Source organism: Centroberyx gerrardi, chromosome 9 (assembly GCF_048128805.1).
Source record: "Centroberyx gerrardi isolate f3 chromosome 9, fCenGer3.hap1.cur.20231027, whole genome shotgun sequence".
Lineage (NCBI taxonomy): Eukaryota > Metazoa > Chordata > Actinopteri > Beryciformes > Berycidae > Centroberyx > Centroberyx gerrardi.
In genome coordinates this window covers 9,184,335-9,200,285 of record NC_136005.1, presented here as the reverse complement: position 1 = coordinate 9,200,285, position 15,951 = coordinate 9,184,335, and the positions used below count along the sequence as shown (strand labels likewise).

General features: G+C 39.5%; 2 protein-coding genes and 1 non-coding gene across 5 annotated transcripts; 2 read left to right on the top strand and 1 right to left on the bottom strand.

Annotated features, from left to right (window-relative positions):
• Positions 1–1,497: 1,497 nt before the first annotated feature.
• Positions 1,498–9,941, bottom strand: LOC144539725 (cytochrome P450 2J4-like). The gene is made up of 10 exons (XM_078285645.1): positions 9,735–9,941; positions 9,316–9,478; positions 7,491–7,640; positions 7,251–7,411; positions 6,134–6,310; positions 6,067–6,071; positions 4,865–5,004; positions 3,851–4,038; positions 3,589–3,730; positions 1,498–1,679 (listed from the first exon to the last, which is right to left on the bottom strand). Exons 1-10 carry the CDS (start codon positions 9,939–9,941, stop codon positions 1,498–1,500), a joined length of 1,515 nt encoding a protein of 504 aa, XP_078141771.1.
• A 1,808-nt stretch (positions 9,942–11,749) lies between these two features.
• Positions 11,750–15,593, top strand: uqcrh (ubiquinol-cytochrome c reductase hinge protein). Of its 3 annotated transcripts, none has more exons than XM_071917625.2 (4): positions 11,750–11,882; positions 12,232–12,270; positions 12,565–12,726; positions 15,349–15,593. In XM_071917625.2, exons 1-4 carry the CDS (start codon positions 11,838–11,840, stop codon positions 15,379–15,381), a joined length of 279 nt encoding a protein of 92 aa, XP_071773726.1. In that variant the 5' UTR covers positions 11,750–11,837; the 3' UTR covers positions 15,382–15,593. The 3 variants fall into 3 exon arrangements, with proteins under 3 accessions (XP_071773726.1, XP_071773725.1, XP_071773729.1); XM_071917624.2 differs by having other exon boundaries at positions 12,229–12,270; XM_071917628.2 differs by lacking the exon at positions 12,232–12,270.
• trnak-cuu (transfer RNA lysine (anticodon CUU)) lies at positions 12,350–12,422 on the top strand. Its single transcript has one exon. It is a non-coding gene; the product is annotated as a tRNA-Lys (tRNA).
• Positions 15,594–15,951: the final 358 nt, after the last annotated feature.

Here is a 15,951-nt window from a genome sequence, read left to right as displayed (position 1 = left end):
ATTTCAATCACAAATACTTTATTTCAACACTTGAAGGTGTTGGATATGTGAAGTGCAGTAGGATAAAAACAAAAAAAAAGCTTTTCTGTAAAAAAAAAAAAAAAAATTTGAAAAAAGACTGAAAAACAAATGAGGCTGCATCCTGCCTCCTGTTTGGGTCGGACAGCACCTCGTCTACATCACAAGCCAAGGCTTGTCGTCTGATCAGTTCTGCAGAAGGTCTAAAAACATGATGTGATTGGTTAGGGTACAAGAATAATTCTATTTTTCAATATGAAATGACACATTACTGTAACATTGGCCAACCATCACTGAGTAGCACAGGCCTACTGATGTGTAGGACTACTACTACTACTACTGCTACTACTACAGTATACTACAGTATAAAGAACAGTAGCATGGTGTAGAGATTAGGCTACTTGCCTGTTCTCATTTCTAAATATCTGGATGATGGAAGCAGCAGTGAAGCTCAGGTTGGACTGGACTCTCTGCCCAGCCTCCCTCATGCTCAACCCATGTGGACCACATGGTGAACCAAAGTGACCCGGATCTCATCTGAGATAACTGTTCTCCTTGCTCTTCTTTGTCCTCGTCCTCCTCTTCCTCCTCTTACTGTCACTCCTCTTCCTCTAGCTCTCACTGCAACATTGTTCTCAAAAACAAGAGAGCTCACCTGTGGCCTTTTTTATAGAGCTAAAGTTCTGATTTCTGAATGAACAATTCAGATATTAGTGTTTATATGTGTGATGAGTGGATGTTGCCAATTGGTAAATGAATTTAGGCATTTGGGATGGCAGTGCTTCCAAATGAACACATGTGATTTTAGTTTTTCAATGTTGTGCCTAATGTAGAGAATGAGAGAAAACTACACATTACTGTGTGTAGTGTTTTGCAAAAAGTGTGATAGAGAATTGCAAACTGAGTGAAAAGCTGAAAATGTGCTTGTAGGTTTGCAGACTTGGTTTAGGGATTTGATACATGAGTTTCAGGTTTTAGTGATTGTGTCCGAAGTTCCAGTTTTAGTGTGTAAACAATTGTGAAAAACTGTAACAAGCAAAAACAGATGCAAAACTTGAGATTTTATTAAAAAATGAGGTATGTAAGACTTGCCAATAAGAAAGCCCACATAAGAATCACATTGTCTTAAAATAAGTCTTTCACTCCTTGCACTTGACTACAGAAATTGGTGTCATCCTTCAAGTCCTTTGTTGATATTTCTGTGCTGGCAGAAGGGGCAGGGTGACCCACAACACCAATTAAATGGTAGGGAATCTCTGGGATACCTTAGCCTACTACATTTAAATGAAGAAATACTATACAAAAGTCATTATTGAGCAACTAAATGAATAAATCAAATGTTCAAAGAAAATTGATTGGCAGTTGATCACATGACTGGCTGACATCTGACCTTTAATGAAAGGGCAATATCGGCAGATTGCTGACTACAAAAAAAAAAGATAGTTGTTGGTTTTTGAAGGGCTTTTCCATTGGAGAGAGTTACTCCTGACGCAGGATAGCACAGATTTCATAGTGAGCCGGTGCCAGAGTGATCCCAAAGCGGTAGTCAAGTGAAGGCTTCACACCAGCAGGCATGGAGAAGGTGAACCGCTGCATGAAGGAGGTGAAGAAGAGGAAAAGCTCCATCCTGGCCAGGTTCTCCCCGAGACACACTCGTTTACCTGGGACAGAAAAACATCCTCAAATTATGGAAGACAAAAACTGAATGTTTATTTGACAATGGGTGATTTCTACTAAGCAATCACATGGATCAATGACAACTATGATCTCCAAAGTAAGTAAAAGTTAATTATATAGCGATTTTTTTTTTTTCAAAGCACTTCACAAAGAGAGAATAAAAAGAAAGACAAGACATGAAAGACAAAAGGACACATGGTAACAAAACAGCTCCCTGGGGGATGACTAGTAGGCTTTGATTAGAAGACCTAAATGACCTTGCAGGCCTATACAGAGTCAGCAGTTCACAAATATAAGGGGGCAGGCCATTCAAGGCCTTGTAAGTGATTAAAATAATTGTTTTTTGGTGTTTTGACAGTGAAGCAGTACAGATTGACAAGAAAGACAGATGACATGCAGCAAAGGGCACAGGCCAGATTTAAACATGTGCTGGTGCGATTAGAACTGTCACTTACTGATATGCACTCTACCAGTTGAGCCACAGGGGCACCCTAAAAAAAATCCTAGAATTAAATTTACTTGACGGGCAGCCACTGCAGTGAGGCGAGAATTGGAGTTATATGGGCCATATGGTTAGTCCTATTTAATAACCTGGCTGCCGCATTCTGGACCAGTTGTAGCCGAGCCAAGGCTGCCTGGCTAAGGCAAGAGAATAGGGCATTGCAGTAATTTAAATGTGAGAAAATGAAAACATGAATTAGGCGTTCCAGATCTTTGACAGATAGCACTGATCTAATTTTTACAATATATCTTAGTTGGAGAAAACGGGATTGAACCAGCTTGTTGATATGTTGCTCAAATTAATTTGTGCTGGTCAAACACAACGCCCAGATATTTAGCGGAGGCCTTAATGGTAGGAGCTAGAAGGCTAATATGATGTTGATGATGTTCGCTAGCCAAACGATCAGGGCTGATAACAAGGACCTCAGGTTTGTCTGACATCCAGTCCTTAATAGCACCCAAACAGTCATGGAGGGTGATTAGATTACCCAAATTATTGGTCTTAACAGATAAGTACAGTTTAGTATCATCAGCATAATATTTGATTTGAGATACAACCAAAACTATTGAACTTGACTATCTGACCCAAAGGAAGCATAGTGAGATATAGTGAGAACAGAATAGGTCCAAGGATAGAACCCTGGGGAACCCCACACAGTAGAGGAGCAGATGAGGACATGGAAGTGCTAATGGAAACCATGAAATATCTGTTAGACAGGTAGGAGGAGAACCATTCAGAGCAGTGGCTGAAATACCAACCTATTTGCTAAGCCTATCAATGAAGATGGCATGATCAATGGTGTTGAAAACAGCGATTAAGTTGAGAAGCACTAAGTTGGAGTAATCACCGTTATCAGCACACATAAGGATGTCATTAGTAAGTCTAAGCAGGGCAGTCTCAGTACTGCGTTTTTGATGGAAACCAGATTGAAATTTATCAAAAAAGTTGCTCAGCTACTATTTTCTCCAGTATTCTGTAGATGAAAGGAAGCTTAGAAATAGGTTTGTAATTATTAAGAGGAGAGGGATCATAGTCGGTTTTTCTAAAAAGGGCTTTAGAGGAAGAGGAGCTGGTTGTTATGCCAACGGTTGTGGTAAAAAAGGAGATAGTGAATTAGTGGCATCACTATTACTTTAATCCTAACTTGAAGCTCTGCAAATCTGACTTCCTGGCCCCGGTCCTTTCTGTGTGGAGTTTGCATGTTCTCCCTTTGATCATATGGGTTTCCTCTGGGTGCTCCGGTTTCCTCCAACAGTCCAGATTGGAGACTCTGAATTGCCCATAGGTGTGAGTGTGACTGTCTATCTGTGTTCACTCTGTGATGGACTGGCAACCTGTCCAGGGTGTTTCAGCAGGTGAATGAATGAGTGAATCACTGTGTTGCTCCTTACCAGCAGAGAAAGGGAGGAATGCGGCTCGCTTCACAAACTTGTTCTCCTCATTTAGAAAGTGTCCTGGGTTAAAGGTGAAGGGCGTCTCCCACTCGCTCTTGTCGAACAGCCCCGAGGTCAAATTTGGAATTATTGTAACACCCTGAGGATTGGATTGCAATCAAAACTCATTAAAAAGCAATATGGTACATGACGTGAAAACTCCTTAATTGAACATCATTATATATTTTACAGTGCTAAGTAAGTCACATTGAGAAATTACCTTTGGGACTGTGTATCCTCCCAGCTGGATGTCCCTGCTGGTGGCATGAGGCAGGCTGAGAGGAACTATGTTGCCCATCCTCTGGACCTCATGGATGACAGCATCAGTATAGGGCAGGTTGGTACGGTCCGCCATGGATGGCTGTCTGGATTGTCCAATCACTCTGTCTATCTCAGCCTGGACCTTTTCTATGGAGCAGGAGAGGAACAGATAAGAAGGGCTTATTTCACCAAGAGGCTTTCTGGCTACATCATAACAATTTATAGAGCAACTTTCTAGGACTGCATGGACAGTGCCATGTTGGATTTCTGCTAGTACCAAGTAGCCAAGTAGATTTGTCTCCCCGTTGATCTGCAGCAATCAACCAGTTTAGAAAATCCTTCTTTTTTTTTAACAGTTATATTTTTGTTGCACAGAGTGAGTTCTTGCGGCATATGGCCATGCTACCACTGATGTACCATATAAGTCAGCATGGAGTAAAAAGAATTACATGATCTAAGTTTGCTTTTCAACCTATTCCCAGTACTAAATAGTTCAGTAGTCCAAACATAATTAAACTTTAAACAAAACAAAAAAACTGGAGAGAAGAGATTTTCCTTGAAATACTTGTGAGTGGCTTGCACAAACTCTCTGGAGCAGGCAGGAGAAAATGGGAACAGAAAATGACAATTACTATACAAGGCTGGAGTGTTTCAGGACATCTGGCCAGCACATTTTCCAGTCTTAAAAAGTGTTGATTTTTTTCAATGGCAATTTTATTTAGTGTTGACAAGTGTTGATTGGAGAGTTGTTTGTCCACTCATAGAGCAGATATGGCTATGGAATGGCTTTTCAGAAATATCTAAAAATGTAAAATGGGTGTTAGATGGGTTTGGACTTGCATAAACACTGGCTTAATGTTGATTTTACACACTACACAGTTAATTAATGCTGCCAATTTTGCTGTTTGGTCAACACCTGTGCACACCATTGAGTCAGACCAAAGAGCTTATGTGGCCTGTTCAGTGATCCTACCCTGAATCTCTGGGTACTTTGCCATGTAGAGGAAGGCCCAGCGAAGGGTGGTGGATGTGGTCTCAGAGCCGGCCACAAACAGATTCAAGGCACAAATCACCAGGTTAACCTCATCAAAAGTAGTCTGAGCATCCCCTTTACTCTGAAAATATATCCAAATGCATTAGAATGAACTGTAAAAAAAAAAAAAAAAAAGTCAGAACACTTACATGTTGGCATTAATCCAAAACTATTTTCAAGCCAAGGTCATGATAGCCTTGTTGATTGAATTTACTTTCAAGTCAGTGTTAAAAACCTTTTAATCCTTACTGGAAAGCTTTTTAAACCTTTTAATATTTTGCTTTAGTGGACTAAAGTTAAATATTAAAGGATAAGGCTGGTGTTTTTTAATGCATTGCTTACCGTCAACAAATCCTATGAAAATAACAAAATCAGCAATGATTTTGTTTTGCCAACAAGTCTCGTCCATGTAGCCGGTGCCCAATGAAGCCATGTCCCAGCAGCCATAGAACTCCATTGTATTAAAAAAATGGTTAAAAACACGTCAAAGAGCCATGCCGTTGCTCTGGGCAACATATTTCATCATCGCGCTGCACCGGGCCAGCCGACTTTTTCCTCAAACAACTTAATAAGCCGGCTGTAAAGACGTTTGCGATCTCAGGAAAGTAGTTCCGTAGCACCGAAAATAATCCCCGGCGTAATGAAGAATTTGTTCCCATTTGATTTGGTAATAACTACAACAGCCTGACTTCGCGGTAACAGTTAGCGATTTTTAAAATTGAAACTGTCTTTGTGAGCTGTATTTCAAGGTTTTTAGCTTACAATTGGAGCCAATGACATCCGGGTTGACGGCTAAAAATGGTACGTGGGAAGTCAGAAAGTAACGGGAGTAGAGCAAACGCATTGTTGATTTTGTTATTTTCATAGGATTTGTTGACGGTAAGCAATGCATTAAAAAACACCAGCCTTATCCTTTAAGTATGCTGATAGTGATAAGAGTGCAAAATTGCACATTTGAGCTTTGGACTATCACCACCACCTACTGGGAATGATGCCAAATGTAAAAGCTATGTCAGTTTGATACCTTAGCAATGGATAGGTCTACTATGTATGTGAAAACAAGAAACATATTGCAAAAATGTTTTGTTTTTTTCATATCATCTTAAGCAATGTATCACAAGCTTTCCGAATTTACTTTTTACTTATGCTGTATATAAAGTTTAATTTTACATTCAGATAGTGTAATTGAAGCTTTCTATTGCTAGTCACCGTCTGAATCTCCGCCAGGTAGCAGTCGATGTAGTCTCTCGGCTCTGCGGGATCCCAGTTGTCTTTGTGCTCTTTAAGCTCTGCTCTTATCAAGTCCTTCACGTCATTCCAGATGTGCTGGATAGTCTGGTGTGGCCCCGGCAAACATCTCATCAGCAGAGGGAATGAGTTGTAGAGCTGCAGAATTGAGTGATAACAATGTAATGATTAGAGATTTCTGAAAGCTGGATAAAAGTGTTTCTAATAAATTTGCGGCAACCTACTTAAATATCACTGAATATTGATAATGTATCCATTTACAAATCAGCTCACATGCACCATGCACATTTTCCATAATATGGAGCAACATTGTCCAGTGACCTTAAAGACGAGATGAAATGAAAAATGCCTTTTTAACCCTTTTAGATCACATCCCCGGTCATACTGTGCACCTATTTAACAATATATGCCAAAAAAAATACCAAAAATCAATTTCATTGTATTCTTATATCAAAATTCAATCATGTTTTCTTCCTGTAAAACAAAATATGCCGTGTGCTTACGTAAGCATGCCCGTAACTAATTTCAACCAATAATATCATGACATCCACCCATCAATCAATCTTCAACTTTTAGCGCACAGAGCTAAGAGGCTAAGATTCATTAGTTAGCTAGCTAGCAACAGCACACCCACTTTTCAACGTTCAAATCAAATTCCTCCCAACGTTATGTCCCGCCTGTCTTTCCTGTTTCACTCGGAAATACGTCACGATACGGAAGTTAGATACTCTCGAAATGCCGTTTCATCTCGACTTTAAACTGGGTATACCATATACAGTACATGGCCAAAAGTATGTGGACACTTGCTCATCGAACATCTCATTCCAAAATCATGGGCATTAATGTGTAGTTTGTCCCCCCCTTTGCTGCTATAACAGCCTCCACTCTTCTGGGAAGGCTTTCCACAAGATGTCGGAACATTGCTGCCTTCCTATGACGTTGAAGGTCACTGAGCTCTTCAGTACGGCCCATTCTACTGCCAATATTTGTGTAAGGAGATTGCATGGGATTTTATATACCAGAATCCACTAATTAGCGCTGTCTGTATACTTTTTGCCATAGTGTATATATTACTTACCTGTGCCCAAATGGAGCCTTCAATCTGGAGAGCAGTGTCAAACTTCCTTATCAGTTTCCTGAACCTCTCATCCGCGTACTCAAAGCGATGACCAAAAACCAGGGAGCAGATGATGTTGGAGACAGCATTGTTGATGATTAAGTGTGGATTAAAGGGCTTACCTGCACAGTTAAACAGACAATTATATGTAAATTATGTATACATTCATTCCAAATGTCTCACTATGCATTCGCTATTTACCTTTATGGTCAGCAATGTCTTTAGCACAATATGTGAATTCATCCAAGATGGCAGGTTCCAGGGACTTCTTGCCAACTCCGAAGTATTTGAGGGTAGAAAGTGCAAAACGCCTCTGCTGCTTCCACATATGGCCGTTAGTGAAAACTACACCTGAGGGGAAATATTCAGGGGCTGAACAAACTTGTCAACAGTAGAAAAAGAACCTGAAAACCTAAGCCTAATCCTAATAGGAATCAAATTCATTGGACAAATTTTCAATCTATTACTAGGTTATTAAATCTATCCATATCTGTTGTTGCTATACACCAAACAAAATATTAGGGACAATATTAGTGATGTTAGGGCTCTTTTCATGCTCTATACTGATGAGGTGAATCCAGGTGAAAGCCATTGCCCCTTATTGATTTCTCTTATTAAATCTATACCAATCACAAAGGAGGAGATATAGATAAAGAGAGGTAGACGAGTTAGAGAAGGATTTTTAAGCTCTGAGACAACTGAGATGTGAATTGTGCAAAAGGGGCTGCAACTAAATATCAGGAAGATGTCCCTAGCATTTGGTATATTCAGTGTACATGACTAATGTAAACATTCATCAATAAGTTTTAAGGCGCTATTGAAAACTATTTGAAAACAAAAGTGTGCTTATCTTAAAGATGACATAGATATATCTTAAACAACAGGTTCAAATGAAAATAGGAAGACAAAGATGCGTGCACACAACACATAAATACAGATATTTCCCAAAGGTTAAAGAATGGTTGTCTGTTCTCCACACTTCCAAGTGCCAAGTCAGAAAAATTTACATTAGCAAAGGCAAGTTTTTAACCTTCTTGAAAGTGCAAACAACCGCACATTGTGTCAACTGTCACATTGACTGGGAGACAGAGCAATGTAATAAACAGTATATTCATTCATCAATGCTTTCCTATGGATACGGTATTATTAACCACAACAGTCACAAAATACTGTGTGGAGAACTGTCGATACACAAGATTAGCCTCTGTGTGCATTGTAGATGAACTATTAATATTGAAATTTCAATAATAATTATTCAATTATTAGTTGATATTCCAAGTTAACTTTATGAGACTGATATGAGACTGATTTTTCTTACGCCGCAGCCGAGGGCATCATGAGGAAAATTCAGGTCAGTCAGTCAGTCAGTCAGTCAGGTAACGCTTAGTGAGATGTCACTTTGTGAGATGGCCTCTAGAGGGCATCTTTGACTAAGAGATGGCCTCTTGCCTATGGGCTAAATGCCACATTGACTCCCATACACTGATAATGCCATATTGGATCTCACACAGAGCCACACTCTTTGCCGTCAATTTACAGATATCCACATCTTCTGCTGTCCTGCAAACCATAACGATAGGTAACGTTATTACCTGTGGTATGTGACGCTGGTGGAATAAGTAATTTAACCGATAAATGTGTTGCGCTAGCCGAGCATTGCTCCCACACACACCGAGCCCTACTCTCTGCCGTTAATTTACCTACATCCACGTCTTCCGTTGCCCTATAAACTTTAACGTTACATAACGTTATCACCTGTGGTATCTAAGTGACGTTCGTGGAATTATTTAACCGATAACCGTGTCGTAATACTTCAGTGCATTGAATTGAATTGAACACGTGCCGTGGGTCTGTACAGGATCTGTGCTTGTTTGATATTGTAGGAATATTTATTTTATCACTTGTGCCACCCAACAACAATTAATAATTCTTCACAATCAGTACCACTGTGTGTAAAGACACATATTCCTTACATTAATATTACCCACATGGGAGGACATTTTCTCAGCATTACAAGTCCTCTCACCTCGACTAAGCATCATCTTCTCCTGGAGAGGAAGTATTGGGCGGTCTGCCAGGCTGTCTCCCTGGACCACCAGAGCCTCTTTCAGGATCTGGAACCCATTCAACACCACCATCCACGTCTGACCCATTCTCAGGCTGTACACATCTCCATATCTCTCTGCTAACTGTAAAGAGGTGTGAGAGAGGAGGAATAGTATAACTCCCACATATTCAAGATGTTTGATGGTAAAGGTAGCTACAGGCCTAGATGGGGTACAGCCAGGAAAAAGAGTATGAAGAGATGGAATAAAAAACATGCAGCTGAAGATCTTGGTTAACACGTGTAATAAGAATCGGACAGTTTAATGACAAAAATATGTACCCTATCAATTAACAATGGTGACACAATTTTAACATTTGACATGTAACCTCTGTTCATACCTGAGTCAGATCCTCGTGGGTCCTGTTAAAGTCCACAGTAAATATGTTCCCCACAAAAGGTAATGCCCAGGGTCCAGGAGGGAAGCTGCTTGGCCGGCGGTTCTTGATATAATCTGCTATGAGGAAGAAGACCACAGTGAAGAGGAGCAGACTCTGAGCATCCACCCAATGAACAGAGGATCCAAATACAGAAGAGACTGAATCCATTTTGCAAACAAGGGCTTCGGCCCTTTTGGATGAAAACTGTTTTTCCTTCCTGCTGTGTGACAAAGGGAAGTCTGATGTTGTTGCTCTTTGGCACACCACAAAGGCCTAGGGGTATCTGCCAATCAAATGCTACTTTTCCTTGACTTTGACCTCTTTGTGAAAATCAAAGATCAAACACTGTTAATCAGTTGCCCTGTTATAATGCAACTAGAGTCTAATTTAATAGCAGGGTACAGTATGTGTTGCCTGGTGTTAACAGTGCAGACAGAAAGTCAGCAGTTAAATAGTGTTTGTTTGGAAATAATTTAAGTCAATGGAGTCTGGTTCCAAAATGTGCATTGGCATATGGTAACCTGGTGTGTATTCTTCTTTACAGTCGGATGATCTCTTAACTTTTTCATTAATAACAATAGCCATATTAATTACTAATCCTTCTAATCCTGTATTTCTGTTATATTATAAAGCAAAATACCACTCATGAATTAATTTGTATTTTATGGTATGAGACAGACCAATCAATATTTGTGAATATGAGCATCTGTGTCCCAAAGCCAGAAACCAGAAAACTGAAATGTAAACTAGTGATGCCATCAGGATGTAAATTAGGAGCTGTTCCATAGAGAATGAAGAGCAATTAGAGGGATTTGGGTATGTTTTCTGGTTTAGAAATAATAGAGCTGTAATTGAGCACAGCTCATTTGTCCAGGCTGTAAACACTCAAATGAACACTGTGGATCTACAGCATCAGCCTCCTAATCAGCAATAGAGCAGCTCCAGGTTTTATATCTTGACAACATCACAGGTTTGAGGTTAATAATCTGGTAATAATCTGGTGATTTCTGCTTTGGGAAAAAGTGGTTCATCTTTCCTAGACCATGGAAATAACATGTATGAATTCTTAAACTGATTGGAATCCCCCTTTCATTGCCATTCATTCTGTCTTTTTTTCTGAAGATCTTTTCCTGCTGCATCATTCATATCCAGAAACCGTTTGGCAGCCACTAAGATCTCTATCCTCCCTGTGGGCTTCTTCCTCCATACAGTTAAAACAATGAATTTCCTTTCTCTTTCTTCAAGTTGACTTCACGTCACATTCCAACTTACTTTATCTTCTACAGCCATAATTATTTACGTTTTCTCTCCATGTTCTTGTGATCCTGGTGCAGTCACACCTTCCAAGCAAGTGGTGGCAGTAGAGTTCCATAATGTTGACAGGTGACGACAGAGGGAAGTGCCGTGACGACAGCATTCCAGTTTTTTAGCTGCGTCAAGACAGCCGGAGACAACTAGAATTAGACCGGAAGCCCGGTGATTGTGCCTTCAAAATAAAACAAAAATTGTCACAAAAAGAATAGGATTTGGATTGTACAGAAGAAAAATCCCAATGAAATAAAGCAATGGAATCAAAACCCTATCTGTAAAACTAATAAGATTATACTACATGGAAATTCATATTGAAAGATTATGAATGTCAATTGGCTGAGGGCTATATTGCCCTGCTATGGGTTAAAATTCACCTTTTCAAGATATCCCTCATAGTCTTATAACTTTTGAGTTTGAGCAAGTGTCTGACGTTATGGCAGCCATATAGTGTACTGCATCTCACATAGTCCCATATGTCTACAATGTGAAAACAACACTTTGGAAAAAATAAATTGCATTTTTATTTACCATTTTCATTCTTAAATGTAGTCTCAAGTATTACTCAAACAACGTTGCAACCGGTTGCAACAAATGTTCATCAATAAGGGTTTTATTTTGAAGGTTATTACCGGAAGTCCTTTGCTTTTTTTCGCTGACTTGATAGCGGTCCAGTGAGCTTGTGTGACCTGCTGCGTCCTCCACAAATACCCAAGATTTGACAGCCGGTCACCTTAGAACAGGAGCATCAGAATCATGGTTTTCGAAGAGAAAATGATCATGAACGGAGAACCCGACGATGTTAGTCACCTTTTCGGATACCAAGTTAATTCTATGTTGATGATAACGTTTGGTAATGTGAGCTAGCTAGCTAGCTAGCTAGCTAGTTAGTCAGTCATAGCTTAGCTAGCATTAGCATTAGCTAACGTAAACGTCAGCTAGCTTATGTTAGTGTTAGCCAATGTTAACTCGTCTTCGTCATTCAGGAGGATGTTGTTTGTAATTTGTGCAGCAAACCATAACCGTCTAGTTGCAGTTTAACATAGATCTGTTAATTTGCCTGACGGTGAAATTGTAAATCATGTAGTTGCAGTAGCTAACTGGTGGTATCACCGGGTGAATCTGAATGTTTTTTTGTGACTGTCAGGAGGAGGAAGAAGAAGAGGAGGAGGAAGAGGAAGATATGGTGGTATGTGCAACAACTAACATTAGTATGATTGATCCTCTGTATTAGTACCCGATGACTGTCAACCTGTGTTTGAATCTAAGCCCGGCTAGCTCAGTCGGTAGAGCATGAGACTCTTAATCTCAGGGTCGTGGGTTCGAGCCCCACGTTGGGCGGTTGCAATTTTGTGGTTCCCTATAGATAAAACAAGGTAGCCCCCACTGTAACCTCCCATACTGAAAATAAGTCTTCTTTGATCCATACAAGGTGTTGGAGAAGTGCAAAGGCAAATACTAAATGTTGAATATTCTATCCTAGGATCCCCTTGAGACAATGCGACAGAAATGTGAAGACGCAGAGCATTGCGTCCACACTCGAGAGCGACTGGAGCAATGTGAGACCAGAGTTGGCTCCCGGTCTGCGACTCAGGAGGACTGCACTGAGGAGCTCTTTGACTTCCTCCATGCTCGGGACCACTGTGTAAGTGTAATATCTGCTGGTATTCAACACTCACCATAAAACGGTAAACAAACACGATGGAGCCAAGAGTCAAGATTACCCAGCTAACACGTGGCGAACCAGCGATGTAACCTATTTACCTAAATTTCAAAAAGTATTGTGTTTGGCTTATTATTCCTTCATTGTCTTTGAATTTTCCCCAACTTTCAGCGTACTAACCACCCAACTAGGTTGCCTGTAACCTTTATATTAAGGCTGGTTCATTGGGGTTTTCAAATTGTCACCCTGTATGAAAAGAATAACTACAAGGGAGCTTCACAAACCACATTTCCTGTAACAAGTATAAACGGGTACAAAACCTGAGATTTTATTGAAATATGAGCTGCTTTGTGGATCCTTCGTTCAATTCAGACGTGGTCTTGAGTGATGTTCTAGGAGGTATGTAAGACTTGCCATTTAGAAAGGCCACATAAAAATAACATTGTCTTAGATGGATTTTTGCATGTCAACCAGTAATTCAAGTCAAGTAATTCAGTTGACATTAGCAGTGATATGTCATTTTAAAATGTCTAAAAATAATATTTTGAAAATTACATGACTTTAAAATAAATCTTTCATTCCGTGCACCTGATTGCAGAAATTGGTGCGATCCTTCAAGTCCTTGGTTGAAATTTCTGTGCTGGCACCAAATTTAGATGCAAATGATTGATAGAAGAGGACGCAGGTTTTTTCAATCTCATCATGTGATGTCATTGCAGGTTTAAGTACATTTTGGAACAAAGCAAGAGGACATCTAACACTGTAGGTCCCAAATTAATTCCCATGAAGCCTCGGTGATCTTTGGACATTTGACGAGAAACGGCAAATAATCTGTTCTAACTTGCTTACTGATTGGCTTGATGAAGTGAGATTTCATCAAATGCTTTGTTTCAGAATGCACCTAAACCTGCAGTGACATCGAATAAGATTAAAAATACATGCCTCCCACTTGTAACAAGCACTTGCATCTAAATTTGACATTGACGTAGAAATATCAGCAAAGGACTTGAAAGATGGCACAAATTTCTGCAATCAAGTGCAAGGAATTAAAGATTTATTTTAAATTCAATGTATCATATCATTTTTAGACATGGCTCACGGCACAGTGGCTCGATGGTTAGCACTGTTGCATCACAGCAACGAGGTCATGTGTTCGAATCTTGGCCGTGGTCCTTTCTGTGTGGAGTTTCTCCCCATGTTGGTGTGGGTTTCCTCCCACAGTCCAAAAACATGCTAGTCAGCTCGATCGGAGACTATATTGACTTCCGCTCAGTGCATGCTGGGATAGGCTCCAGCCCCCTGTGACCCCAAATAGGAATAAGCGGGTAAATGTGAAATAAATGAAATAATTTTTAGATAAAAATGGCATGTCATAGCTGATATTAACTAAATTACTTGCTGTTTTTTTTATTTGTGGTTGACATGGTAATGTTAGCCATAAAACAAGAAGATATGTAATTGTTAATTTTAAAATAAGACAGTAATAACAAACATAAAGCAAGTTTCAGAATGAGGAAATAAACACATTATCAAGTAGCTGTTATTAATTAACATTCATTTACAAATGGTATTGGCCATCATATGACTGGGAAAACTTGATTTGACAGTCAAAATTGAGGATACCGAATTGTCAATCTTTTTCCTTTTGCATCTGTCTTTGTCCCTCCATGTCACACTCTTCTACGACTACGCCCCTCCCCTTGTGAATGTGGCTGTAGTTTATGCTGCGTTCATGTGATGTGGGAATATTCGTTGGAGCGACTTATGACTTAGAAGTGTTCATGAAAGTGGTGAACTTGTCCTCTGCTCATTCCCTCTGTTCTTTAACTGTTTATCCTTTGAACCAAATTTAGCCTTAGAATGTTTTTGTAGTGACATTAATGGCCTAAACCTTTTTGACCCCTGTATTTGCAGCCCTGTGTGGTGGTTATTGTGTAGAGTTAACTTCTCACCTCAGACCTTAGAAGAACTACCGTGGAAGGATTCACCCTCTCTGAAAGACAAATTTCCTTAATCATGTGCCTTGGTCATTGTTAAAGGTTTCAGGTTTTATCCTTGCCTGCTTTAATTTGCAATCTACACGGTGTTGTTTTGAATGATATGCAGAATTTTATGACTCACTATTGCATTGGGTAGTGCCAAGTTTTCTAAGAGAAAGCCTGGTCCATTTATGAGCCCAGATTTTCCAACTTGTAATTACCTCTTTGAGCGCGGAGTGATTTTTCTGAGCTGGGAACTCTTATTTACTGTTACCTCCATATAAAGTGACTTTAGCAGCACTGTGACCGCTTCAAATGTCCTTTTTGGAATGGCCAACAAAAAATCTAGCTGTGGAATACATAATACTCTGTTTGAAATATAAAAAGACCACCTAGTAACGTTTTTTTTTTCCAGTTGCAGAATATTTTGCCTGAAGCCTGCATAATTTTTCCTACCAAGGAGTAATGTGATTAATATTATTTGATGTGATTAAGATTTGAGTTCAGATTTGAGTTCCATTGCAAAGCTTTCTGAGGCTCACTAATTTGGGACAAACAATTATTTGTCTTACACATCCAGTATGTTTGTATTACGGAATTGCCTCTTATTTCCCTTTCACTCTAGGTGGCGCACAAACTCTTCCATTCTGTCAAATGAAGTCCTTCCAGATTGTTGCTCTACTGGCTGATGGCATTCTTCAAATACTGAAACATAAGAAGAACATGGTTTTAAAAAGATCCACATATATGGATCTGCTGTATGTTGTAATTTAAAGTGCACACTGTATCTGCTTATGTGAACAAATTGTAAATTAAGTATTGAAACAAGGTTGTGTCAGCATTTCATTAAATTGGATGGCTTGAAAACCACTTACCTTGTGTCATGTGTCCATATTTTATACCTATAAAACAAGTATGAGATTGTAAAGTGATCATGTCAGCGTTTGATGTTTGAAATCAAATGTTATCACACAGTTTATTTAAACACGACTGGCTGCATTTCCATATAAAGCCTATCTGTAGTGGCTGCAGTTGCTTGTGGGCTGCTAAGGATCAAATACAGTTTTTACAAGATTTTATTGCAGTGGCCTTATTGCGGGTTACAGTTCATAGCTTTAGCTGTGCAAAAATGCCTGTTCGTGCAGTTAATTATAAAGGAGAAATCATTTTATTTGACAATGGGGAATTGAGCAGGAATTAATTCAACTAGCAAGTTGAGTATCAGCAT

Excerpts from the sequence above, each read along its gene's own strand:
- LOC144539725 (XM_078285645.1), bottom strand. The coding sequence starts at position 9,941 with ATGGATTCAGTCTCTTCTGTATTTGGATCCTCTGTTCATTGGGTGGAT. Across the intron at positions 9,479-9,734 it reads CCCACGAGGATCTGACTCAG|TTAGCAGAGAGATATGGAGA; the intron begins GTATGAACAGAG and ends ACCTCTTTACAG. Across the intron at positions 4,039-4,864 it reads AAAGTACCCAGAGATTCAGG|AAAAGGTCCAGGCTGAGATA; the intron begins GTAGGATCACTG and ends CCTGCTCCATAG.
- uqcrh (XM_071917624.2), top strand. The coding sequence starts at position 11,838 with ATGGTTTTCGAAGAGAAAATGATCATGAACGGAGAACCCGACGAT. Across the intron at positions 12,271-12,564 it reads AGGAAGAGGAAGATATGGTG|GATCCCCTTGAGACAATGCG; the intron begins GTATGTGCAACA and ends ATTCTATCCTAG. Across the intron at positions 12,727-15,348 it reads TCCATGCTCGGGACCACTGT|GTGGCGCACAAACTCTTCCA; the intron begins GTAAGTGTAATA and ends CTTTCACTCTAG.